The sequence below is a fragment of the Heliangelus exortis genome, chromosome Z (genome assembly GCF_036169615.1).
Source record: "Heliangelus exortis chromosome Z, bHelExo1.hap1, whole genome shotgun sequence".
Classification (NCBI taxonomy): domain Eukaryota; kingdom Metazoa; phylum Chordata; class Aves; order Apodiformes; family Trochilidae; genus Heliangelus; species Heliangelus exortis.
Genome location: NC_092454.1, coordinates 8,597,691 through 8,625,464, shown reverse-complemented (window position 1 = coordinate 8,625,464; position 27,774 = coordinate 8,597,691). Strand labels below are relative to the sequence as shown.

The window sequence follows — 27,774 nt, the reverse complement described above, 5'->3', positions numbered from 1 at the left end:
CCCACACCATTAAAAAAAATGAGTGTGCCAGATTTCGAAAGGTTCCCCACCCTCTCTTCATTCTCCTGCTTTAATTTACTGTAATTTTTCAAAGTTAATGTGTTCGTGCAGTCTCAAGTTGCCATGCCAGCTGGTTCCCAAGTTTGGCAGCAAGACACTTGGATTTTTTTCTTCCTATATGCCATCTTCAGTTTTGAAAGGTTACCAGATGAATGCACCCTAAATAATTTACTCTAATGTAAAGCTAGAAGAGGCTGTGGAAGACAAATCCACTTCTCTTTTATGCATTTGGATACGTAAGTGATGTTTTCTTCACTGTCTAGAGAAAATGTTGCAAATATGTGGCTAGATTTGGAAGGAAGAAGGAAGGAGTAAGAATACATCCTTTTTTTAAACTCTTTAATTTTGTGAGTGGTTTTTTTGTTACTTGTTTTTTAGTCGACCTACCAAATTGTTCTTGTTACATCAAATGCTATCATAAGACTACTGGAAAATCAGTAAAACTCTCTGACTTCAGCTCTTACATGAGAGCTCCTCCAAGAAACCTCACAGCATGAAACTTGATTTCAGTAAATAAGCAAAACTTAGCTTAAAAATATCCTGGTATTTTAAAGGAAATGGTGAAAGTCCTTTAAAATACTAAACTTGCTAAAGTGAGGTACTGGAGTTTAGAAGTAAATAAATAATGTAATCAAGAACTGAAAAACATAGGGTTTTTTTTTTTATAATTAACAGCTCATTTTGAGTTAATTATCTACAATTAGAAAATCTAATTGCAATTATCCTCTACTATCTGTGGGAAGACTCGCAGGCAAGGGAATGTGCATCACTGCCAGGCATAAATGCTATAGGGTGGGTACAAATAATAGAGGAGCCCTTAATGAAAAACAAAAAGCAAATAGGAGTGTGCAGCTGTGCCAGGCTGTTAAAAGGTAATTGTAGTCAGAAATGAGATATGTATTTTAAAAGGCATCTTGTAATCTCCTGTATTTTTTTATACAGGAGATTTATTTTTCCCCTCCTTAAAAAAAGGTAAAAAAGGTTTCCATGAGAAAATATAATACAGGGTTTGATTTTTGATACAGATTTTGGTCATAGTCTGTGAAAACTGTTACCCTGGGGACTACTGCAAGCTGTAGTCAACTTTTCTAGTGGGTGTCTTTTGGTTTGTTTTTTTTTTTTCCCTTCTAAACATGCCATTATATATTTTTTTTTATTATCAAAGTCAGCAAATGTTGTCCATCTCAGCCCCTTTGGATGGTCCCAGTATGAATTAGAAGTGTTGAGTCTGTCATTTCTCTGCTGGTTATATTGTGGAGCTGTTGGGAAGAAATGTGTCAGACCCTTTGCCTGCTTACAGCTGGGCCAGTGCGTGGGACTGGAAGAGCCTTCAGATGCAAGGTCTCCAGTTCTCTAAGGTGCAGCAGTCAGAGCAGGTTTTATTGAGCATGTTTTTCACTTCTTGAAGTGCTCCAAAGTGAGCCCACAGCCAATTTTCAGCTATGGAGAGAGCAGCACTCAATTAATGGCAAGTTTTCAGGTTGTACAATTTCTTTTCAAGGCGGCCCCAGTGTGCAAGATGCTTTAAAATATTCAAAATAAAAACATAACCTGACGCATTTGTTTAGCATAAAACAGCCTTTAACAAACTGCTTTCCATCTCCCAGACACAGGTGCTTGGTACATGCTGAAGTACCCACTCCATGTGTATTCAGTAGGATCAATACACCTGGCACCCACTTTTGTGTGTGCTCCCGATCTCTGCATCTGGGAGAGGAATTTTATACCAATCCACTCTTCTCTCTTTTCTTTAATCTGAACCATGGATCTGAATGTCATGGAAATAAGACCTCTTTAATAACACCAGCTCCAGAATGGCGTGTGTCTTTTCAAGCCCCTGTCCCCCAGAGCTGTGCTGTGTGCCTAAATCTTAACATGCAAGCTTCTCTGCTTTTCCTGTTCCTAGGTTTCCTATACAGCTCAGGCTGCACAGCTTTCTGCTGCTTTCTCTCTAATGTGCATCTTTTCCTCAGGTTTCACACAATGCTGCCTCTCCACCTCTGTGCAGACCTGTCCAAAATGTTAAAAGTAGCTGCTGTATCCAGCAGTTCCTATCAGATGGGTTTACAGCTATTGACAGGCACTCTTTCAATGCATTCTACCTGGTTAAAGGATTTCTCTCCCGGAGTATTAAAGATTTGCAGGTGGAATTTGGCACCTTTAATTTCGTTGAAGGCTTTTTATGTTTGTGTGCTTCGTTCTACATCACCCATGTGTATTTTTTCCAATTTGTATTTTTAGTTAGTTGAAAATATCAAACACAGAATTCAGCACTAGTTTCCCCCTATTTGAATGCTCATTGCTATGGTGATAGTTCCAGGAGGGAATGCTGTCAAGGGTCTTTTAAAAGATTTTTATGTTTGTGGTGTAACTATTTTATTATGTTGTAAGAGAAGGTGACAATTATCTCTTGCTCCATGTTTAATGCTTTGTTATGAACTCGATTTTTTTTGTTGCTTGTTAGACATGCAGGCATCTTTCTATGGTGATGTGCAAGCACACTTATGTATTTTTGTCCAAATACTCAACACAATTAGATAGATGTGCAGAGGAACGCAGACTTGTAGCTCCCCCTGCTGTCCCAGGTGCATCCAGGTTTGTTCACACAATCTCACCCTCCAAATAATTTTAAAAGAAAATGAAAATTGCATGCAGTCACCTGGCTCTGCCACCTCTGACCTGACTTGTGTTGGCCCCATAATTCCTGTTTTTTAATAGAACTGATGTTTAGAAACCGATAGCATTGGTAGCACCCATTTTTTGTTTCCTGTTTGGAGTCGTGTCAGTTCTTCATGTGTCACCTCCTGCTGCTTTTGTCTTGAGCCTCTTGAGGAGAAACCATTTCTAGTGCCACAACTGGCTCATTGGCAAAGACCTCCCAGGCTTCAGTTTTTCTATGAGTTCTTCTCATTCTCTTGAGATGTGTCTAGGTAGTACTTGGCCACCTTTTAGGAATGCATTGAATACTGTTAGTTGGGTTTTTTTTCCAGCTATTTTCTGTTTTGGCAGACTGGCACACTAAATGAGGATGAGATCAAGTGTGCTTGCAAACGACCCATAAAATCTGTGTGTCTGGAAGCTACTCACCCGCTTGTTACTGCTTCTTTTAACACCTGAGTTACTTTCCTGTTCCAGGTAATTTTATGTTGAAATTTGTATCATTTTTAGATGGGATATTTGTGGAGTGAACACTTTTTTTGATGGTGCTTGCAAATGTGCCAATAGTGCAGATGCTGAATTAGGTGTGGATATGTGTTCTTCAATCTCTCGTGGTGTGATCTGGTTACATGTAGGCACAGCATCCCTCCAACAGGTGGCTGCCAGGGTCTGTTATGACGTAATGGGAAACCATGTTTGGAATTAAATACTCATTTTTGCATCATTAGTGCCACATGCAGACTCTGAAGGAAGTAGCTTTTCTTATGCAAGGTGACGGATTGCATTCTGATGTGATTATTAAAAGCTTATTGCTGAAGAGGAGAATGTGAAATACCTATGCGTGCATACTTATATTTTTCTTTAAGGTAGGCAGCGGTCCTTTATGGACTGGGAGGCAAGGAGTTAATTTCTGCTGACCTGGTTGCTTCACTAATCTCATTTTCAGGGTTATTTTCAACTGCGGCAGGGTTTTGAAGCTGCTTGTCTTACATTTACCTGAATTATGCTGATTCTGTTCGCATGATCACATATGCTGCACACAGCAGTATTACATCATTTTCATTACAGTCCAAAGTAACCTTGAGCAGGAAGCCTACTGATAGACTTGAGGTATAAGGTGTAAGTAAGAGATACTATAAGTAGGCTGAGTAGGCAGATGGAACAAATCTATAGGTGAGGTCTTCAAAAACCAGTGGAACTCTGGTGTTACCACAGAAAGGCAATCAGTGAAGACTAAATTCAACTGCTTTGCTATTTTCACAAAACTTACATTTCCAGCCAGTCTTCTGCATGGGTACAGTTCTGTTCTATCACATGTCAGAACTTTAAATGCCCAGAGATTTTTTTTCTTTGAAATATTTAAAATTCATACATCTCCTGAAGGAGTTTGTTCCTTGCCAACACTTGCAGACAGTGAGAGACATCTTTGCAAGTCATTTGCAGATGCCTCCTTTACAGCAAGATGTAGACACTGTTAGTTTACTAACTAGAATTGAATTTCGAAAACCTGAATGCTATTTTTATAAATTGGAGTGGATTACTTTTAATTTTTACATGTAATCTTGGATGAAGAAAAAAATATGTTTAATCTAGATACTCCTGTGTCCCAGAAATTTGTGAGTTGGAAAAGTTAAGATGAATCTTATAAAACAAAACGTTCTGGAAGGTAATTTTAAATTAGGAGATTTTTAAACCCACACACACAACTTCCACACCATTTAGAAGCTTATATCAGAACTGATGGGGCAGGACTAAGAACAAAAGCTATTGGTATTACAAAGTTAAGCAAGAAATCCTCTGTACCCTGCTGTTCTGGCCATGATTACAGCTGCACTAAGCTAAAACCCACTCCCCCACCCCCCATGTGACCTTGGCTGCACAGAAAGAATTGAAGCAAAAGGCAAACTCCAGTGAATATTAGATTCTGCCTTTTGCAGATATACAGACTATGTAGAAAGATAACAGCACACATGCTCTCGCTTGCTCTTGAGCCCTCCAGTCCAGAAGTGGACTTCGTATATTTACCAGTGAATTATTCTGACATAAAACTTTTCAGACTGTACTGGTGTGTTGAGCTTGAACTCCGTGGCTTTGCATGGGTGCCGAAGGTTTTCAGAACTATCCATTACTCTTATAACAGTGCTAATTTTTGAGAGCCATGCAGAGAAAATTTTAGATTCAGCCCGGCTGATTTGTTCTTCACACTGCTCCTGCGGTGAAGAGGATTGATTTTTGTGTTTCTTTTGATATTTGGCTTCCTTTCCTCTGGTACTCAATGCTTCAGGCCTTAATCCTTTAACCTTGAATATGAGCATCAAGACTTCAGGAGGGATCAGGCCTTTTGATGGAGAGAGAACATCTTTTGTTGTACCAAATGGCTGAGAGTGGTATAAGGCAAGACAGCTCTCCAGACAGTATATATTTCTCTGTTGTGTTAAAAGACTATAAACAGAGGGTGGGTTTATCAGGGATTAAAAAAAATCTAGAGAAAGGTGGGGTATTAGAAGCCATGGAAAAGAGTTAATTACTTTTAACATTTCACCAATAACCAGTCTATCGTGACAGATGGGTACTGGGTTGCCAAATGCTGTAGTTTGATTTGGGTAATGGTTCAAAGCTCAGCATGTCATGGAAATGGCAGTGTGGTCCCTGATGGAGCAGGGGAAAAAAGCTTTTGAGCTTCTCAAAGGGCAGTATTTGTGGAAGCAGATGCTTGCTTGCCCTACCCAGCATAAAGAACAGTTCTGTGGGCAGCCGGGAGAGTTCGTACTGCTGGATTTTTTTATAGGATCATTAATTATATGTTATAAGGCAGCTAAGCATGGCATTCCTAACTCGATGAATTCCATTATGAATGGCCTTTTCATATTCTTCATCTCATTATATTAAATGCATGTGACCTGAAGTTTAGCTAAAGTTATTGTTCAGGTTAACTTTCATTTAGTGGTTGCCCTAATTTTAGAAACAGTATGATCTTTAGATTTTATGGAGAGACAGGGTTTTTTATGCATGTTTTTGCAGCACTATTTTAGATAATTTCTTTTGGAAGTAAGTAGGAACCTCTGTGAGGTGTCAGGGAAGGGATTTAGTCACTCCGTAATTTGCCTGGAGATTTCTGTACCCATGTCCCTGGATGACAACATCCAGTTACATGGATTTGGCTATCATCTCTCTGCCAATAACTCTTAAACCCTCTGCTCCATTCCATCTAGTCTTGCATATCTGACTGCCTCCCTGACACATAATCCTGCTTGTTTTCCCTTCAGATCACTCCTAATCTGGGCAAAACAGAACTCCTTACTTTTTCTTCCAAATCTCTCTTCACTTCTGGTTTTGATAACGCTACATCCTCTCTGTCACTCAGACTTGTAACCTTGGGGTCACTCTCCTTCTCCATATGCATCTGGTCTGCTGACAGCTATTGCAGCTTCTTTCTCCTTTGCAGCAAAAACATGGCTTCAGTGTCTCTATTGTGAAAACACCACTGTTCACTCCAGTCCTTCCTCTTGCACCTTGACTACTCTGCAGTCTTCTTTGACTGCATTCATTCCCCGCATTCAGAGTAAGCTCTTCATATGTTTATTTTGTCTGTTTACTCAGATCTTCTCAAAGTTGCTTCCCTGAGATCCTCCTTCAAAGGCCAGTTGTCTACTGTATCAGTCTACAGGACTGGAAAAAGTCGCAAAGCTACTTCTATTTTTTTACTTTATACATCCCCCTTTCTTCTTTACTCCTTCACTTGCATGAGACTTCATGTCACTTTGGGTGTTGCATGAACTTTTGGCCATGTCCTCCTAACATTTTTCTTGACTGTTTCTGACATCTGAAACCACTGAGCCATGTCATGGTAGCTCCTTCATCTGTCTGTCTGTTCTGACTACATCTTTACTGTGTCACATCTTACATCTTTGAAACCTTTTTCATTTTTCTTTTTTCTTTTTTTTTCCAGAGTTAATTTTTGAAAGTAGGGTTTTTTTCCCATGTTTTCAGTGCTATTTTCTTTCCCATCCCAAATCCTAATTTGATGGGTTTCAAACTAGTCTGTTTCTTTCCACTGACCACAGTAAATCCAGCTAAATTCTAAATCATACTCAAATGATAACCGCAGTGACCAAGAGAGAAGTATTATAGCTCACCTGCAGTGACAAATCATCAGCTCTTCTGTGTAGAGAAGTTTACATATGGCTTCTATCACACACAAAAGTTTGAAACAAAATAATATGCAAGTCTCTTTAGTCTCCTGTCAAGTACCAGGCTTCACCTCGTTGTGTAATACATGCCCTTCTGTTTGATCAATGAGTAGTTAATCCTTTTTTTTCTTTTAACTCTATGCTCCTTTAATTGCCATCTACATATTCCAGCCTTTTTGACAAAGTCATGTCTCTCAGAGTTAGACTAAATTTATGTACTGGGCTAGACTCAGTAGGGCTGAGGTGTTTTGGCAGTACAAACAGTGCAGTTCTCTAAACCCACACCACAGTGTCAGAGTGGCACTGGTGGCAGCAGCTCTGAACAAACTCCATAGCAATTATAACAAACTCCAAACAGGTTATAATGAACTTGTTCAAAGGTAGGCTTCCAAAGCTTAAGATCAACAGTGGCAGCTGTTTTCATAACTTTTTCAGAGCATTCATAACTGTTTCAGAACTTTTCATAAGAGTGGCTAGCAGTAGGACAATGGGGAAATGGTTTTAAACTAAAGGAGAACAGGTTTAGACTGGATCTTGGAAACAAGTTCTTCAGTATGAGGGTTGTGAGATACTGGGACAGATTACCCAGGGAAGTTGTGGATGCCCCCTCCCTGAAAACGTTCAAGGCCAGGTTGGGTGGGACCTTGAGCACCCTTGTCTGGATGAGAGGTGTCCCTGCCCATGGCAGGGACGTTGGAGTATGTGATCTCTTAAGATCCCTTCCAACCAGACCATTCTATGACAAAAAATGGCAAGAGATGTCTGTACCTGGGCTAACAGAAGAACACAGTGTACTTGTCATCTTCAGTTTCTGTGGGCAGGAAATCAGCAGCCCAGAGCTTGGGCAGACCCCACAATTTCACTGATCGCAGTCTTCTCCCAGGATCTCTTCTCTTTGTGTGTTCCCTTGATTGTAGACATCAGAGCATGCCAGTAGGTATCTCCCTAATGCATACCCCTTAGCAAGGTAATGGTTTCTATCTGGTTTCAGTTCTATTGTGTCTTTTTATTTCCTGAACATAAGAGTACAAAAAAGTGTTAAATCTGTTCTGTAAACATCCTGGTTGGGTCAATATTTAGTGGCGCTGTCACATTCACATAAAATCTATTCACTGAAAGGAAGGCTTTAGTGTGTTGTTTTTTTTGTGAGGCCCAGGCAATGTTTTTTAGACTTGTATGTCATAATTTAGGCATCTAAGTCTGTATTGTCATTGCAATATATACCTGATTTTTCAGCCTCTAGCCATTAAACATGCTCTGTGAAAAAATTCAGTAGATCCAAGGCAAATGAAGTGTCCAGAAGTGATATTTTAAATCTTTACCTAGAGCTGCCTTGTCAAGTGTACATCTGTTGGGGATGGCAATCCACTAATCTGAGTGAAGTTCAAAGTCTAACTTCTCTATTTTCTTCTTTTTGTGCTGCAAGTATTTTTTCACAAAAGCAAATCAATAAACAATGTCAGTGTTTTCATTTTAGTAAGTAATATAATATAGATGAGTGCTAGTGTAGTAGTAAATCATTTATATAATCCTTAATCCTAAAGTAACCATGTCCCACAAATGTGATTTAATCATGGAAAAATGACCAATGAAGTGCCAAGATGAATCAGCATGGGTGTTTCCAACAGGAGTGGGATAGTATAAGATACTGTTTTAAAAGATCTAGTATGAAAGCATTTGAGATGCTATGTGTATTTATAGTTGCAGGCCTGTCTATGTTCTAATATGTCTTTGGTTTTGTTCACCTTACAAACTAAGTATCAGGTTTGTATTTGGCATTAGAAGCCAGAGTGTGGGGTGAGAAGACATGCTAGGATTGTGTTAGATCTGTAGTTGTACATCAGCAGAGTCTGCACCAACACACTGATCCTCTGATGGCTTTTTGGAATAAGAAAAAGCATTACAGTCTGTGGGTTCAGTGATTCCAAGATTTGCAAGACTTTGACACTAACAGACATAAAACCCTAAAACCCAGTAGTTATCTGTGCTTCCCATGCTTTATTCAATCATCATGAGATACAGATAAAGATGGTTACAACAAGAGGACAGAATTTTAATGGAAAAAGATAGGTCCCTTAAGGGTGTTCCGATTTGGTTTCAGTGGTAATTGTTCCTAATCATTAGAGAAGTCAGATTCAAGGACGGTGCCCTCAGAAGAACAGGAAAAGCAAAACTTCTATTTGTGTTTATTATGGAATTTGATACCTTTATGAAAGTTTCTCTGCAACATATTCCCTGATTCCAGGGGGCCTCTCACTGGCCTGGAAGATCACCTCAGGCTTTGTAGAAGTATGTGTATTTTCCCAGTTTAGTGGTTTTTAATTTTCATTGCTATAAATGTGTGAACTTTGTAACTTAATATTTATTTCCTCACTTAGGAACCAGGGATGATAATTTGTCATGCCCATATCCTGAGTATTGAAAGTTATCTGGCAAGTGCAAGTTTGTCAATGAACAGAGCCAGCTGTAGATGTTATGTCTATTACAACTCTTCTGTCTGGCATAGGCACCACAGCATCCTCAAAAGTGTGTGATTTTCTGTGCATATGTAAATCTTTATAATATCTGCATATGAGAGGGCAGTCTTAAAAACCTGTTGCTCTAATTAGGCATCTCTTCAAAATGGCCTCTTTGTATGGCACACTGGAAACCTGGTGAGTACCTGCTTCCCAAGTCTTCTAGTGTCCTTACTAAGCTATCTTGCCACTTATACTTAGCTATTGATTTCTCCATGGTCAGAAAAAAGACATTTGTAGTTGCTGCTCATCTACTGAAAGCTCCTGTTATCAACACCTATCAGCTTCTCTGGAACCTCTGGAAGGAGAGAGTGCTTGTGTACCAATAGTCTTAGTGAAGGATGATGTCTGGACTCTCACACTAAGCAGGTGGTTACCTGCATGCTCAGACTGATCTCTGCAACAACAACTTAGCAGGAGCCTGCTTTGCAGTGCAGCCCAACTACCACAAAGTCTTTTGTTCTAGGATGGTGCATTGTTCCTCCACGTCTTTATCACAACTAAATTACAGTCTAGTTAGGGGCATGTGTGTTTAGGAGATATCTTGCATATGGCATGGAGATGGCTACCCTGAGAATGGGACTGGATCTCAGCTGAACAATAGTGGTGCTGGTAAGGCACAGAGAGGAATGCACTTTGCATGTGATTCTCCTTCTGAAGGAGAGAGTGATGCTGCTTGATCTATTGGGGAAGTTTGGATTTGGATGAAAAACTTTGTTTGTCTTAAACAGGCTTTTGCATCAATCTGTGTGGTACTTTTATTGGTGACAGCTAGGCAGGCTTTTCAGATATACAGACACTGTTTTGAAGGATTGTTTTTATACCTATGACTTGACATTTACCTGACTTTATTTTGTGAAAGCTGACAGCACTGCTTGCTGGAACGACATCTGCTCTGCTCTGTAAGAAAGGCCAAACACACAATCACAACATTTTGTCCTGCTAAAGCCTTGCCAGTCTGTTTTCTGTGGCCATTTCTCTATGTCTGTGTGAAAACCTTTATGTGGGAATTTTCTTTGGGTTCAGAAGAGAGAAAAGGAATCAGAACTCATTTTTCCATTCATTAGGAAAACTAAGATAGGTAGAAAAGATGCTGGCAGGGAGCTGAAATATAGCTGACTTAAAGCTAAATGAGGACAGGGCTTCAAAGGAGGGAATGAGTATAATTTTAGATGGAATTTAGCTTAGTATTTGCTATAAATGGACCTCTAACTGTGTATATTAAGTGAAGTCCTGACTTCATTGATGATAAAGGCAGTATTCTGATTGATTCAATGAGACCAGATTTTCACCTATGGCTGGTATGATTTATTAGGTCATTGCTAATTAAGAACGTATGTTGCCTCACTTTTGGCTGGTGGAATTAAATACATGAGCACCAGCCACTGTGGGAATGGGGTAGGAATTAGCCTCTGAAAAAGTGGTCTGGAGAACCCGTGCTGTGGATTGCTGTGCCCTGGTGCAGCTTGATTATGGAAAAGTTGTTAGCATAGTGGCCTGTATAACACCTCCAGGGTGATAGAAACATAAACCAAATGCACTACCTGCAAGAGAGACAGTTCAGCAACAACAACAAAAAAAACCCCACAACCAACCAACCAATTAAAAAAAAAACAAATCTAAACAACAAAGAAACCTGATATAGCCACAGGCATTACTGGATTCGAGGGTGCTGAACCTGAAGAGGGCTGTAAGAGATGAAAGCTTTGCATTACTCCCAAGCAGTTTATTTTGTGCATAATAATGTGTAGATTGTAGGCAATCACTGTCTATTTTCTGTGATGAAAAATCCTTTCATTGCAAGTAGATTTGATAATATTTATATTTCAGTTCCAGAACTCTCAGTGTCTGCTGTGGTGTTACCCTACCTATACCTGCCCTCCTCCCTTTTGTCTAGAAAAATATGTAATAAAAGGGAGGGACTCAATTTTGAAGATTATGGACCTGTTGGGGTGGACTCAGGGGAGGCCACAAACATGATTAGAGGATTGGAGGACCTCTGCTGTGAGGACAGCCTGAGAGAGTTGAGGTTGTTCAGCCTGGAGAAGAGAAGGCTCCAGGGAGACCTTATTGTGACCTTTCAGTACTCCAAGGGAGCTGATTAAAAAGATGGGGACAGATTTGTTAACAGCGCCTGTAGCGGCAGGACAAGGGCAAATAGCTTTAAGCTAAAAGAAGGCAGATTCAGACTAGATGTAAAGAATAATTTTTTTACCATGATGGTGGTTAGGCACTTGAACAGGTTTCCCAGGGTGGTAACATTCCCTGGAAACATTCCAGGTCAGGTTGGCTTGGGCTCTGAACAAACTTGTCTAGTTAAAGGTGTCCCTGCTTACTGCAGGAATTGGGCTAGATGACCTCTAAAGGTCCCTCCCAACCCAAACCATTCTGTGATTTCAAAATCTGAAATGAATGTACTCTCTAGAAGGGAAAATAGCGTTTTTTTTATTAACATGCGCTGCATCCCAGCAGTGTCATTAACATACTGATGCTTCTAACATAAGCCTCAAAATGCCAACTTTCGTAATTGGGCCACAAAATCTCACTCGAGTCTTGAATCAGGCCTTCAAGGTCTATATTAGAATAAAACTTTTCCCCAGTTTTTTAAAGGAGGGAAAACCGTTAATCTAAGATTCTTTTCATGCACTCTGTGTTTCAGTATGATAGGCTTTAGATTTTTAACAGTATTTTTAAGGTGGTTGATTTGCTGACATGAGCAGATTGGTTTTCTGCTGAGGAACGGAGGGGTGGTCGCGTTCAAGGATGACAGATTGCTCTGAAGTTCACGCTGTGATTCTCCTCCTTGCCTGCAACTCTCTTTCCTCCCTTCCATCTCTCTCAGCCACCCTGTAGATTTGCACGCTCTACACAAAGCAGGGCTGGGTGTACCAACTTCCCTCACCTTTCCTATGTACTACCCTGCTGGCTTGTACATCTGGATGTGTTTCTCCCCAGCTCTGCTGGAAAGAAGGGACAGGCTGTGTGCCCTCAGAAGAGATCTCAGTTTGCAGATGGAGATGTGCTAAAGAGGGCTGTAAGCTCCCATTCTGTTGTCAGAATTTTCCTCATGATTAACCATTAGCTCTAAGTGGACACACTGGGGGTATGCAATAATTTCAGGTGTCTCCTTTTCTCAGTGAGCTGAGTCTTCAGGAGCTGGTCCTAGTTCTCTTCCACCTCTGAACTGCTTGCTGTCAAAGGGCCCAGCTTCTTTACTCCATTAGTTTCTTATCTTCTCTGCCTTGTGGATTATGGTAATCACATTGCCCTATCTAACATATCATTTGAAGAAAACTCTTGAGAATTTTGAGTCTTGGTACTCAAACTTGGTACTTCTGGAAGTAGGGGCTTACAGGGAGTAACACAGTACACTTCAGAAGAATGGAAAAGTTGTGATGTTGCTTCTGAGATCCACCTGTCTGAAGCCTACAGGCCTCCTTTTCTCTCTGTATATATTTGATTATTTTCCACGCAGACAACATACTTCCCAAGCAGTCCTGCTTTGGAACTGCTGGGTTTGCTAGGTTCATTTAAATTGATATAAATTGGGACCCCTGCTGAAAAGAAGATCCTGTGATATATTGACACCTTCTTTGTTCCTGCACTTGTGATAATGCTTCTTAGTACTGAGCTGGCTCTAGAAGCTGATCCAACAGAAAAGTCTCCCAGCCAGAGTTGGGAGGGGGGGGAAAGCAATTTTCAGCTTGTTTGTCAAAATGCATCTGAAATGACTACATAGGTTCCAGCTACAAAAACGTATTGCTTGGGTTGTCTACTTATCACCAGTTTTGCATCATTAAGTGTTATGCGTTCTTGGCCTGATATAATTGCAACAGATTGCACACATAAACTGTTAATTATTTTATTTTTAAAACAGAAATTGTGGAACAGGAAAATAACATTCCAACATGTTTGTTTTTGGAGCTAACCTACCATGGCAATTTGTTAGTTTGATAATGGTTAAACTTGCAAGCCCTTGCCTCAACAGGGTGCAGTAGGGTACCATTAAGGCAGCCATCTGTTGAACATATATACTGGAGGCAGAAATTGCCTCACATTTTATGTTGCTGACTGGTTATAGTGTAGGCATATTCTCTGGATGTCACTGATCTGCACTGAAAAATACGTGGAAAGATCAGATTTCAGTGAAAGGCAAGCATCCAAATGTTGGGTTTGATAATTGAGTGCTCATCAGATGAGCTCTAGGTGTGGAGCAGGGAAGAGATGAAACCTCATGGGTACACACATGCTGATACTAAATGCTGCACTGTGGCAAGAGTCTTAGCTGCTTGAGTCTCTTAGCAATACAGTATATCTGTAAAACTCCATTTGCAGACCAAGGCCACCATTATATTGGATTGATTTACCAGGATGAGCAGCTAAACCGAGTTAAATTCCATCAGAGTTTTTCCTGCATTAATTAAAAAAATAATTTAGTAATTTCTAAACGGACATTTGTTTTAGTATCTTGAAGAAGTGACTTTCCTCTATTAAAGCAGAATAATGTATCTATATGTTGCCCTGACTTGAACAGTACATAAAGATTAGTAAATAAGACCCCATTAAAAATACTTATAATGTAAGTAACATGGGTCCCAATAGCCTTTCTAATGTCCATTAATGCTTATTCTGAGGATCAGAGCTCATTTTACTGAGCCATTTAGTCAAACCGTGTGATTATTTAGAAAGTTAATTCATGCATACTAAAATCTAGCTTAAGTAATGCAGAGGGTAGGAGGTAAAACTCTATGGAGACGATAGTCCTTTTTGTTATTTAATGATCAGCCATAATTAACTTGCAAATTTGAAATAATTAGAACAAATTAAAGGTATTTAACTTTGCCTCCCTAAAGAAAAATTCAAATTGCACCAAATGCAGCTTTAAATTATTCAAGTCTCAGAGGTCTGTGCTGGGTTTTTTTACAATGCCTTTTCTATGATGAGAATACCAATCTGCTTTTTGTCAGAAAGCATCCTATCAAGTAATTGTTCTTTGTGTCTAATAAATGACAGCTATTCTTCTTTGTAAAAGTATTTCAGTCTCTGAAGACTACATCAGCATTTCCATGGCATTTTAATTCAATAAAACAAAAGGTTAATGTTTTTCTACTTTTTAAGGAATGCAAATAGTAGCAGTATTCAATGGGTCCTGAATGACATTTAAAATTTGCCATTCACACTCAGCAGGGATATCGCGATATGAGGCTCAGACAAAATGGAAAAGAAGTTCAAGGTGTGTTTTCCTTTGTTGTTGATGCATTTCAATATTCATAAGGAGGCAGAAGTGCTGAGGCTCACTTTTTTGCTGGTGAATCTACTCCACAGCTCTTGCCTTAGCATGTAAGTTAGGTAGGTTAGTAAAGTCTTTCTTCAGATAGTCTTCTCTGTTGGGTAGTTTCAGGGAATAGCATGAAGAGTCATTGGATAGCATAGTACCCTGCACAAAGTCCTGCCACCCATGCTGCATTTCAGTGATATGATGGATTGTTGGGTTTGAAAATAGAGAAGGACCTGTTCTGTCATTTAATCTCTCTATACATAACTGACCCCTTGGACCATATGTTAATTTTATAATTTCCAGGATGCAATAGTCTCATCATTCAGCTTATTGATTATTACACAGGTGAATGAATAACTATATTCTGAAATAGTTTTTCCCCCTTATGCTTTGTTTAATTTTGATGTGTTGTTAACAGTTGAATTTTTCTATCCTTCCCTGTATCCTTCCTTGGTCTTTACACAATCTTCTCAAAGTGTTTGTCATTTTAAGTTTGGATTCTGTATGCTTACATGAGCAAAACTTTAGCCTGAGCTTTCTTGTATTAAATATTTAAAAAATAAGCTTTAAGTAATTGTTTAGTGACCTATGCATTCAAATATGCTTGCTTTTGTTATTTCTTCATAAATTACCTTCTGTAACTTCTTGGTGTCTATTTCTGTATGAACTGCTTCTTCCATTGTGTTATTTAAACCAAACACATTATTCTAGAGGTAACTGCACCATATGAAGGGTATTGCAGTGAGCCAATTGAATAATCACCTCCCCTTCTACAAGCCAAGGATCACTGTAATTACAGATCTGAAGGCTGTAACGCAGAAATCATCCAAATAATGACAACCTTGGATTTTTAAATGCTGTTAATCATCTAAGTACAAGCAAATGGAATATCAAGTCCTGTATTATCAGAGAAATCTGGTCAAATATTACAATTTTAAGTGTCTTTAAACAGTTACTATTATCCAAACCTGCCTCTTGCTGTACCCTGGTTTGCAGGAATTTGTCGGTCAATAATTTCATATAATTTAAATAAGATACTTATTTAGTCCACCTTAAATTTTAATAACACTTGACATTATTATTAGTGGCTGCACAGTCTGAGTAAAGTAAACGGAGGCTATTCAGAGAAGTTTTATCCAACACTTCATCCAGTTATTACAAGTCATAAGCCATTATATAATGTTCTGCATTAATAATACAGGAGTAATACTAATTGCCCAACAGGCACAGTGGGTCCTATTAAACAATGGCTTATACAGCACATTGATATGAAACTTTTAATTTAGCTATCATTTTCTGATGAGAACATCAGATACCTGCTTTTTCCTCAGACATAAAGTAACTTCAGTAGTGTAAGCTTTCAGGTAAAACATTCTTGTGAATCAGCCTCTACAAAACTATACCCTGAATAATACCAACTCAGTGACAATCTTTGGATTTCCCATGTAAAATTTGTACTTAAACAGGAAAAGATTAAACAAATCTTCTGTTAACTTAGGAAAGATGTATGATGCTCCCATGATTGCAGGTAGGCAGTGCAATCTTGCAATTAATTGTATCCCTTCATGTGGCTAATCCAAATACAATTTTTAATATGTTTTTCGTTGATTTTTGTAGTGGTTATGGGACTAATAAAATAAACATATTGGGAATCCTCACTTAAAGCAATAGTTATTTCCCAGAGACTGGAATCTGAACTCAGTAAGCTGTCTTTACTGTGAGAGATGGGTCTCTATAGCTGTCTATCATCCCAAAAAGTTTTGTGATGGCCTGGGTCTGCAGAGACTGAAGTCATGCTTGCTCCATATCACCAAATTTGCCTCCTGGCTCTGTCGGTGCAGTATTTACAATCTTGGGCTTAAGTTCGTCTTGAACCACAGTAGTTCTCCCTAGCTTTCTCTTTTCTTACTCTGCATAAGCTGCTGCACTTGCTGCACCAGTTTCTCTCCCATCAGTTTGCTCATACATTCTTTATCCTGCTTACAAGTACTGCTGTTCGTTCATCTCTCCCAGGAGAGGTGGAAGAGATCCAACTTTCTTGTTGAATAAATGTATCTTCTACTTCCCCTTAGCAAATCAGAGCCCCAGTTTTCCCTTTATATAATCTCTCTTTCCTCATTATCACAGAAAACTTTAAAAAAATTTGTTTAGAAAAGACCTTTAAAATCTTCTAGACCAACTGTTAACCCAACATGGCCAAGTCCACAACTAAACCAAGTCCCTAAGCACCACATCTATACGTCTTCTAAATATCTTCAGAGGTGGTGACTCCACTACTGCTCTGGGCAGCCTGTGCTAGTGCTGACAACCCTTTAATAACTAAAAAAAAAAAAAAAATTTCCTGATATCCAATATAAACCAGTCTCCTCTGGCACAAACTAAAGACATTTCCTCTGGTCCTGTGTCTTGTAACCTGGGAGAAGAGATAAACACTCACCTCATTTCAGGCTCCTTTCAGGGATTTGTAGAGTGGTAAGGTCTACCCTAGGTCTCCTTTTCTCCAGACTAAGCAACCCCATTCCCTCACCTTGTCTTGTGTCCCAAGACCTTCTACCAGCTTCACTGTCCTTCTTTGGATATGCTCCAGCACCTTGATGTCCTTCTTGTAGTGAGGAGCCCAAAACTGAACACAGGATTTGAAGTGTGACCTCACCAAGGCTGAGTACAGAGGTAAAGTCACTGCCCTACTCTTGCTGGCCACAATCCTGCTAATACAAGCCAGGTCCTGTTTGTATTCTTGGCCACCTGGACACATGCTGGCTCGTATTCAGTCATCCTCTACCAGCACACCCAGGTCCTTTTCCTCTGGGCAGCTTTCTAGCCACTCTTCCCAAGCCTGTAGAATTACATGGAGTTGTTGTGACCCCAGTGTATGACCCAGCCCTTGGCCTTGTTGAACCTCACACAACTGGCTTCAGCCCATCAGTCCAGCCTGTCCAGGTCCCTCTGCAGAGCCTTCCTACCCTCAGTCAGATCAGCATTCCTGCCCAGCTTAGTGTCATTTGCAAACTGACAGAGGGGGCACTCCATCCCCTTGTACAGATTATTGATACTAAAGAGAACTTTCCCCAACGCTGAGCCCTGGGGAACACCACTGGTGACCAGACACCAGCTGGGTTTAACTCCATTCACCCACAAATCTCTCTCAAATCTCTGCCATTCAGGCAGGTTTTTTTTACCCAGCAAAGTGTACACCCATCCAAGCCATGAGCCACTAGCTTTTCTAGGAGAATGCTGTGGGAGGTGGTGTCAAAGGCTTTAATAAAGTCTAGACAGACATAATCCACAGCCTCTCCCTTTTTCACTAAGTGGGTCACCCTGACATGGAAGGAAATCAGATTTGTCAAGCAGGACCTGTCTTTCATAATCCCATACTGACAGGGCCTGATTGCCTTGTGGCCCTACATGATAAGCACTCATGCTGAGTTCCATAACTTTCCTCAGCACCGAGGTCAGGCTTATAGGCCTGTGTTTCTCTGGATCCTCCCTCCAGCCCTTCTTGGAGATGACCATCATATTGTCCAATCTCCAGTCTACTGGGACCTCTCTAGTTACTCAACACTGGTTGCTAAATGATGGAAAGTGGCTTGGTGAGCACTTCTGCAAGCTCTTTCAGTACCCTTGGGTGGATCCCATCCATCACCATAGACTTGCATGTATAGAAGTGGTGTAGCAGACTGATAACCATTTCCCCTTGGATTATAGAGGCTCCATTTTGCTCCCTTCCCCTGTTTTCCAGTTCAGTTTCCAGCAGACAACTGGTCTTACTACTAAAGACTGAGTAAAAGCCACCTAACAAAGGGAATGTTTTTTAAATTTCTCTTTCTTCCAACTAGCTCCACTGTGCTGGACAAAGTACTTTCTGTACCTTCATCCCTCTTCTCCTGTCCTACCAATCAGAAAATCCAAGGCACAGTGCCTTAGAGATTGTACCCAGTGCCACAAAACTCCAAATATAATTGTCAGTGGGCTGCCAGCTGCTGATATCCAGAGACTCCTGATAAAGTAGGTTGGTAACTTTCCAGTCCTTATGCATCCTGCTTTCAGACATTGTAAATGGATTCAACAAGAGTTCAACCAGCAGCATGGCTGTTAAACTTCTGGAGAGTGAAAGGGGGGGACAGGGCTGGGGGAAGTATGTAAAAGGGCTGAATGCATCATGTAATAGTGTGGTCTTTTTTTCCTCCCAGTGTACCAGTGTTGAAGCATGAAGATTATTTTCCGAGAACACCTCCAGTGAGCAAAACCTCCAGAACACCTGGGAGCAATGGTGGGAGCAGTTTGGAGAAAAAAATGGTTGGGTTTGGTGCAAACATGGAAGATGGACAAACACGTCTCATGCAAACCAAGAGGGAAGGCACGAAGTCAAGGAAAGGTAAAGGGAAGCTACTTTATTGAAGGACTGAGTATGCAGATGGCATTTGGGAGCTGTATATAGGTATTCAAGAGAATACCAGTACAAGGCATAGTTAGGGGGAGAGGATTGAAAGTTGCTTAAAACAACTCAAGAGAAGGTAGTTGCATTTAAGGTAATAAAAAGCCTAATCCCTTACAAATTATCTTCTTGGCTGGTGTTCCTGATGAAATGGAAAAAATAGCCCTTTAAGCGCAAAAAGCTACTTCAACAATTCTTTTTCCTTTCCCAATAAACAGAGAATAAATGCAGTGGGGCTTGTTCTTGTAATGTAATCTTCTTCACATTCTTTTCTCCCCCAAGTAATGGCTCCACCATCACAACCTGATATTTTGCCACACGGGGCTGTCTCAATGGCTGGAATCTATCTTGCTCTTAGCTTTATAACTCCACTTAAGGAGAAGAGAAACAGTCTTTCATAGGAACAGAAAGGGCTGGGAACAAAAGCAGCTCGGATGTTTCACTGCTGAGCCTTGAACGTAATCCTTGGTTCAATTATGAGCTAGCTTTTTTTTTTTTTTTTTTTTAATTTTAACCTGTCAGCCAGTTTGCCGTATATGTCAGCATAAAAATAAAGAAAATGGCAAAATGAGAAGAAATGTGGTGCAGTTCTCAAAGGAACAAATAACTTGTGTTATTGGTTAAGACCGTACCAACATTAAAAAGCAGTCCCTGTGAAGAAACTTTCAAAAGGGTATCATCAGCCTGGACCCAAACAGTGGCTGAGGTTAATCTCTTCCAAGGCACAGCTACAAAAGTTGGAAGCCTGTAAAGGGCTTGTGTCCAAAAAAATCAATTTCTAATTTGAAACAAAATCATTTTTGACTAACAGGGGTTCAGGACCCATTACTTTTGCTGTATAGTGTGCTGACATTTCACACTTTCTGTTGTGCACAATGAATCCTAATAGTCGTTTTATAACATTGCTACACCAATCAATTTAAGCAAGAGAAAGCCGTTACAATTCTGCAAAGTTTCAGGGGCAATTTTCACTGATGGTTTTCATTTATGGTTTTTTTCAGCTATCATTATTTTTTTTCTTCTCTTTTCCTCTTCCTTCAACCCTCTTCTTCTCAATTCTGTAGTGATGAAATTGAGATTTTTCACAGTTGGATGGTGGGTTTTGTTCCTTGGATAGGGATAGTCCCCCAAACGTAATTCCTTTTCCATAGATCTGGGGAAATGTGGCCTCTCCTTCCTTCATTCATTTTGTTTTGTAGTACTTAGGAGAAGTTACAAGCTGCATCTGGCTATTGCATGTAGCAACTGAGCTGTGCCTATGCTGATTTAGGAATCATAGTGGTCAGCATAATGTCTGAAGATGGTGGGTAGCTTTTGCAAACACTTACTGGGACTGCTACCTTTGAAGATGTTGAACAGCATGGTAAAATTTAACTTATAAACATTGGCATTTCTGTGATACCAGATAAAGTTCAAAGAAATGCTTTCAAGCTGTGGAACAACCTCAGGTCTATTACTGATTTGAATGGCTTGTTTATCACAAGGCAAATTACCTAGCACTAATCACTGAAGTTGAAGTCTTCTGTATTTAGTATGTTTTTAATTGGCTTCCCTCTGTTATATGTTTGGAGTCCTTTAACAAGCACACACGTATACTTGTGGTTTTTCCATCTTGGTGTTTTTCCCATCACCAGGGCACACTCTCAAGCTTCTTAATTGTATTTAGCTCTGGACTGCTTCTTCTACTTCTTCTGAATCTTTTCATCTGTTGCTGACCTTGGATTTGTGCTTTACAATTATTATTTTTTTATTAGGACGCAAGTATGTAGCATCTCAGAAATATAAAACAGTTTTCTGTGGTGAAATTTATAAAAATATGGTATTTTCTTGCTGTATCAAAGTGCTGAGCCAGCAAGCTGGGGGTCTGTCTTAGACAGAGTGCAGTAGCTTTTTTTTTTTCAGTATGGGAGAGAGGAATGAAGTCAACAAGATGACTGAGGTGTGGAGCTTGATGTTATCTAGCCACATAGCTTAAAGTGGCCATTTGGTCAGAAAACAGCAGTGCTGAATTCTGTACACAGGAACACATCTACTGAAAACTTCTTGAGAGTCAGATGTTAACCTGTTACTACAGAAGTTTATTTTTGTCATGCCTTTATCTGTCTTATGTATTTCAATTGTATGTTTTTCAGGATGGGGACCCTCTCCAAGCACACTTTAGTGCTTTGCCAAGTGCTGTTTTGGGCCTTTGGCCTCACTATATAATGTCCTTCTACCACTGGGAATAGTGGATGTGCCAGGGGGATGATGCAACCCATGGCAGTGTACCTGCATGGCAGCATAGCCAGTTGTACCATATTTTGGTGGTGTCTTGCTCAGCTACCTTTGTTTTCTTTACATTTGTTTTTGTTGGGTTTTTTTGTTGTTCTTTTTTATGATGTGGGGTTTTTTAATTTTATTTTTTTGTTGAGAGAAGAGAAAATTATTAGTTAGGAGACCATCCTTATGGAATGGTAGAAAGCTCTACTGCCCACAAGACTGCTCACTTTTTGTGAGTGATTTTGGAAAGGATGATTTCTTAATAAACCCAGTTTTTCTTTTTCACTGCAGATACTTAGTAATGGGGAGAAGAGCATTGTTAACCTGATCCCATCACCTCGTGAAGGGAAAGGGGCACTACTGCTCTCCTTTCAGGATTGAAGCTTATTGGATCAGTTTAGGCAATCAGCTTTTATTCCCTCCTTGTTGCTTTTTGACTCATATTTCTGTCTGTTCCTTAACTTTTATTCCTGTGCTTTAGCAAGTGTTTGTTTCTTGTAGCCAAACTTTTTTAGTTTTACCAGCAAAACTTTTAGCAGACTTAGCAATCCTGAAGTCTTAGATCTTTCCAGCAGTAAATTGTTTTTATTGGTGTCACCAGCAGCTATGTCAATTTGTACTAAAATCTAACAACTTGTCTAGTTAAAAAGCTCTGGAGTACAGAAATGTGTGTTTCTCTTTCTTTCTGCCCTGGAAAATTTTGCTTTTAGACTGCAGAGCTAAACTAGATTCTACCCATTGCATTCTGCAATATTGGACACTTCTCTACATTTCTGTTTTAAATCTTCCTCTTCACACCATTTCTGAAATAAAGAGAGATCTCTTTTTGCATCCCTTTGGGGGACATAGAATCTACATGACTTGGCATAGCATCCATAGCTTTCTTTTCCATAGTTAGAGAGAACGAGCCAGTGAAGGAAAAATATTTTAGCTCAGAGAATTTTTACTTTTCCAGAGGCTGATTTTTCTGTATAGTGTTTGTTTTTCAGTCGGTTTTCTAACATAGCTTCTTAGGGATTCAGGATCTGGAATGTCTTCTCTTGAGGGAAGACTTTCCTACAATTGAATAGAGCAATTATTTAATATTAGTGAACTGCTTTGAAGATGTGAAGTACTATATAAATGTTAAGTATTATGAATATCAGTATTATTCAATTCATAAAGATTTCTTTCATGATTATCAACCTAGATTTCCCTTTGCTTACTTTCATCCCATTACTTTTTGAACCAGCCTTAACTGTATTTCTTCATTCTTAGTGTTAGCACTTTCAAAATGCAGTCTGCTGTATTTCCCCCCTTTCTTCATGTTTTAGTTGTCTGTTTCTCGAGCAGAAATATAGAGCTATTTGAATTTTCTCAAATGAGCCTTTAATCTACTTTAAATCATTCTTAGACCAAGTTAACCAAATTGAAAATTGTATTCTTAGCATTACCATTTAGAAGACATTTATAATTACTTTGGGGTAGCTTGCCTTGCAAGCTTACATCTAGTTAGTTTTTTGCTATTCTTTGCTGCTCCAGGTTCTGTCCATTGCTGTCAGGATTTAGATTATCGTACCATATATGAGCTTTTTTTTTATCCAAGGGTGAATGTGTCTATTCTTTTTCCATGTTTCCTGCTTCTCTGGATCATCTGCAAGGTCTCTAGTCTCATACTGTCTTCAAACACCTGCAAATCTAATTAATTTGCTGTCATTTGTATCACCCGGTTCTCTATGACTTTTCATAATAATTACCAGTCACTTTATAAATTCATTAACTAATTCCCTTTAGACCTGAAATATATATCCTTCAGACTAAAGAATCTGCATCTTTTTTCTCCTTTGATAATTTATTTTCATCAACTTTATATAGGCAGCTATTATACATCAACATGGTCTTCATCATCTCGTACTTGCCAATATTCTTTTTTTTTTTTCTCATAGAATATTTTGAAATTATTAATAGCTTGGCCATTTTAGAATCATTATTGATTTAATGTTCTCCATGTATTCACAGGCCTACTTGCTTTTTGGTGTTTCATTCCCTTCAGTTGATTTTCATGCCTTTTTCAAGATGTATTTTTAAATATTTTTTTGTTTGTTTAGATATGCACTTACTCAGCATTTCTTGCTTCCCTTGTTTTAGGTCTATGCAGCCTCACTGTATTCCTGCTTAGTATCTTTTCTTGTTTTCCATTTCTAGCCTCAGTAATATTTTCAAACTTTTTCTTTGAATAGCCCCCTTGAGGCTGTATTGGCCACTTCCAAATCCATATATTTTCTGTTTTTGAGAAATACATCCACTTTGGTATGAATGTAGTATGTGGACAGTGTCCTAGCATTTCTTGTATTAGGAACTGAATATATTCTCCCATGCTCACTAGACTTTTATTACTTTTGTAATAGTTTCTTAAAATCCGTCTGCCTCATTCCATTGTCCTATGAAATGGTTTCTAAATATGTGTTATTTGATCATAAAGCCAAAAGTCTAAGCAAGAGGCTTCCAGTCTTTTTATGCATACCTAGTTTCTCATCAAGGATTGGCACACTGTCAAGTTACCAGGGACATAAAATCAACATATACCCCCATGGTATTTCTAAGAATTCCATCACTGATAATTAGCTCCTTGTTAGGTGACAAGGAGGTTAGGTTAAGGAGGGCAACCAGGCTGGTGAAAGGACTCCAGCACAGATCCTATGAGGAGAGGCTGAGGGAGCTTGGGGGTGTTCAGCCTGGAGAAGAGGAGGCTCAGGGGAGATCTCATCACTCTCTACAACTCCCTGAAAGGAGGTTGGAGCCAGGTGGGGGTTGGTCTCTTTTCCCAGGCAACTCTCAGCAAGACAAGAGGGCAAAAGAGGTCTCAAGTTGTGCCGGGGGAGGTTTAGGTTGGACATTAGAAAGAATTTCTTTACTGAGAGGGGGATCAGACATTGTAATGGGCTGCCCCGGGAAGTGGTGGATTCTCTGTCCCTGGAGATATTTAAAAAGAGCCTGGATGTGGCACTCAGTGCCATGGGCTGGGAACTGCAGCGGTAGTGGATCAAGGGTTGGACTTGATGATCTCTGAAGTCCCTTCCAACCCAGCCAGTTCTATGATTCTATGACTTTTTTTCATTGCTTGGTACTGAAACACAATGCATTATAACAGGGCAGTAAGAACCCTTTTTTTTTTGTTAGCTTTCCCAGAATACATCTTAAAATATGTGGGGTTTCTACATTGTGTGTATTTGTATATATCTTAAATCAATGCAGTATTTTATATAATCTTAATCCTTTGGACATCTGTAAATTTTGCGCTGAAGCTGGAATTACAACATTCCTGTATTGCTTCTTGTTTCAGCATGGGTGATAGATTATGTTGCTGTTCACAGAGCTGAGAAATATTTAGGCATCACAGAATTACTTAAAGTGCAGAACACTGATTTGACTTTAATTTTTGCTGAGACTTGTATTTTCCCTATACTTGCTGTTTTGTTGTGTGATATTGGTTGGACAGAGGTAATTAGCCTAGACTCAAAAAGCCCAAACCCACAGGCTTTTGTGTAGTAGATCAGACTAATTCTCATTTGCCTATTCCACTTACCTCTGACTATCTGTATGCAAGATGAATAACTAAATCTTATCTATAAACCCCAGTTCTCAGGTTAATGGATGAAAGGGGGAAGATGGGTGTAGGACTGGCTGGCCCACCATTCTCAGGGGACTGTCATCAGTCCAGCTGACAGCCAGTTCCTAGTGGTTAACTGCTTAATATCAGTAACCCTGGGCAGCAGGACAGGATGCACTTCACGAAGTTTCCAGGCAACACTGACTGGGGTAGCAGTCAATATAGTGAAGAGTAGGGCCCTTCAAGGGACCTTAGCAGTCTGGGAGAACTGTTTGGTAGAAAGCTCTTCAGGTTCAACAAAGGGAAGTGCCAATTTGTTCAGCTAGGCTGGACTGATCTCATGTAATTGGATGAAGCAAGCACTTGGCAACTTACAAAGCAGTTTTGCAAGAAAGAACTGGATGTCCTGCTGGACAAGGAGTTAAACACAAGTCCACAGTGTGCCTGCGTGATGGAGTAACCAAACCTCGTACTGGTCCATAAAAGCAAAATTGTGGTCATCAGGATCTTTCCCTCTGACACTTTCCCTCTGATCAGCTCTGAGTAGACTGCATCTGTAGAGTTCTATATCTAATTTGGGCCTCTGCAGTTCAAGGAGAGCAAACTGTAGGAAGTCTAGCAACTTCCAATGAGGACAGTCAGGGTACTGGAGCATCTTGACCTTCTGGGAGAGTCTGAGAGAGCTGGGTGTATTCAGTTGTAAAAAGATGGTTTAGCACAGATCTTCCTGCTTTCTTCAGCTTCCTAAGGAGGAGACAGTGTAGAGAAGAGGGAATGAGACTGTTCTTGGAATCCATCAGCAATAGAGCAAGATTCAATGGCAAAAGGTTACAACTCAGGAAATTCTGATTATTTATACACCCCTCACTGTGAGGGTGGTCAAACACTGGAATGAGAGAAGTTGCTAAGAGAGGCTGATGCACTCTCAGTGGAGAAATTCAAAACCTAACTGGACAAGTGCCTTAAACCTGATCTTGTTGGCTCTGCTTAGAATGGAAGATTGGACTACATGACCTCTGGACTTCACCTTTCAACCTTTATTTTGTAATTCTATAGTTACTGGGAGGGGAGGAGAAGAGATGGTCTGACAGATCTAGTTCAATGACAGAAAAATATTGTTGTAGTGATATTTAGATTTAGAAATCTTACATTTTGTAGAATGGCATGAGAACTGCATCTGTGAAATGAGCTGAATCTTGTGGACCATTATAAGAAATTAAAATAATGCAAGTCTGTCAAACTTTAAACAGGAAGACGGAAGCTGTAGACTGTGACTTATTCTATGGATTTATTCTGTGTGATCCTAAAATTAATGCTATGCAGAGTGCTGTCAGCTGATGAGTTCTTTGATTGTCATCTCACTGTATATATACAGCACCCCAAAAACGTTGCAAAAATGTTGACTTTGAGTCCCAGTGTTGTGTAATAATGCAGAATCACAAAACATCTGTTCCAAGCTTATTAGCCTCTGATGTCTGGCTTGTCTTCACTTCATTCCACAGGGACAAGTTCAGGACCTAGTAAGGATGCAGCCACATTTCCTGTGCTGATAGGCAGCACTAAAGAACCTGGAACCACAGCCAGATCACCAGTCCAGCATGACAGTTTATGGTAAGCCACTAGGTAATTTCTGGTTTAAGAATTTGCAGACACAACTATCATATTGTTTTAGAAGCTGTGAAGGGGCTCAATTTCTATGATATTTCATGTTAGCATGAGCTGGGTAATATAAACTAAAAACTGCCATATCCTTCTGACATTTATAGTAAGCCTTAAATTGCTTGTTAGAATAAGAAAAGTAGGAATATGCCAAGTTGTAACATTTTAATTTTACTTAGATTTTGAACTGAAAGCATTTTATGTTCCAAGTACTGACATATTAATTACATTTGTAAATAATTTGAATGAATGGTGTTAACCCCTGTTTGGTTTTAAAGCCGCTTGAAGATTTTAATCCCTCTGTATTCAACCCCTGTCCCTCCCAGCTCCCATACTTTGTCAAATGGCCTCTCTTTTAACAAGTTTTGTACCAGAGTTATTTTATGTTTAATGACAAGCAACAAAATTACATTAAGTCAGCAGTTCCTGATTATACTATATATCTGCACTAAATGCACTGGAAAAACAGCATCATCACTTCTACTCCAATGAAGAAACAGAAAACAGCATTGTTGTTAGACTTAGGAGTCTAAAACCAACTTGCATTCTTTAGACAGGATTACAGTTCTAGCACTAAGTGCCTGGAAAAAAGCATCACACAATCTTTGCTTTTCTTTATCATATCTCACATTTTCTCATAATAAAATCTTTAGCTAAGTAACAAAGCAAATGCAGATTAAAGTATGAATTTGATGTATTTTACATCACTAGTTCGATAACTTTGTGCAGTAGGATGACAAGAAAATGTGACCATTCATAAGAAGAGTTAAATGTTTCTTGGAGAATGAGGACTTGAGTCAGATTTAATCTTCTCTTGGCCCAGTGGACTAGGAAAATGTATGCTTGATATCACCCCTGTATTCTTGGCAGCAGCTGGCAGTTTATTTCTTTCTGCGATACATAATAGGTGAAAAACCACTATCAGTATTGACAAATTTGTACTTACTTGCTATGGTAACACTTCTTATTTTTTCCTTCAGAAGGAAGGGATGATAATTCTGGGAGGATTTAAGAACTGAGATAGGTTGGGCTCTGTTTCCCTCAAGTAACTGTATTTTTAAACAAACAGAAACCACAAGATCACCTAAGCATTTCTTGTAGAAGCCTGGGTTATCTTTGTAAGCTGGTAA

The 27,774-nt window shown here is 39.5% G+C and overlaps 1 protein-coding gene across 2 annotated transcripts in view; it reads left to right on the top strand.

The window, feature by feature from the left end:
* KIAA1328 (KIAA1328 ortholog) overlaps positions 1 to 27,774 on the top strand; it is a 169,207-nt gene that overhangs the window by 114,860 nt on the left and 26,573 nt on the right. For both annotated transcript variants that reach the window (XM_071731920.1, XM_071731919.1), the window contains 2 exons: positions 18,893 to 19,077; positions 26,488 to 26,596. In XM_071731920.1, coding sequence (XP_071588021.1) covers positions 18,893 to 19,077; positions 26,488 to 26,596 — 294 coding nt within the window. The remainder of the gene's footprint in view (positions 1 to 18,892; positions 19,078 to 26,487; positions 26,597 to 27,774) is intronic.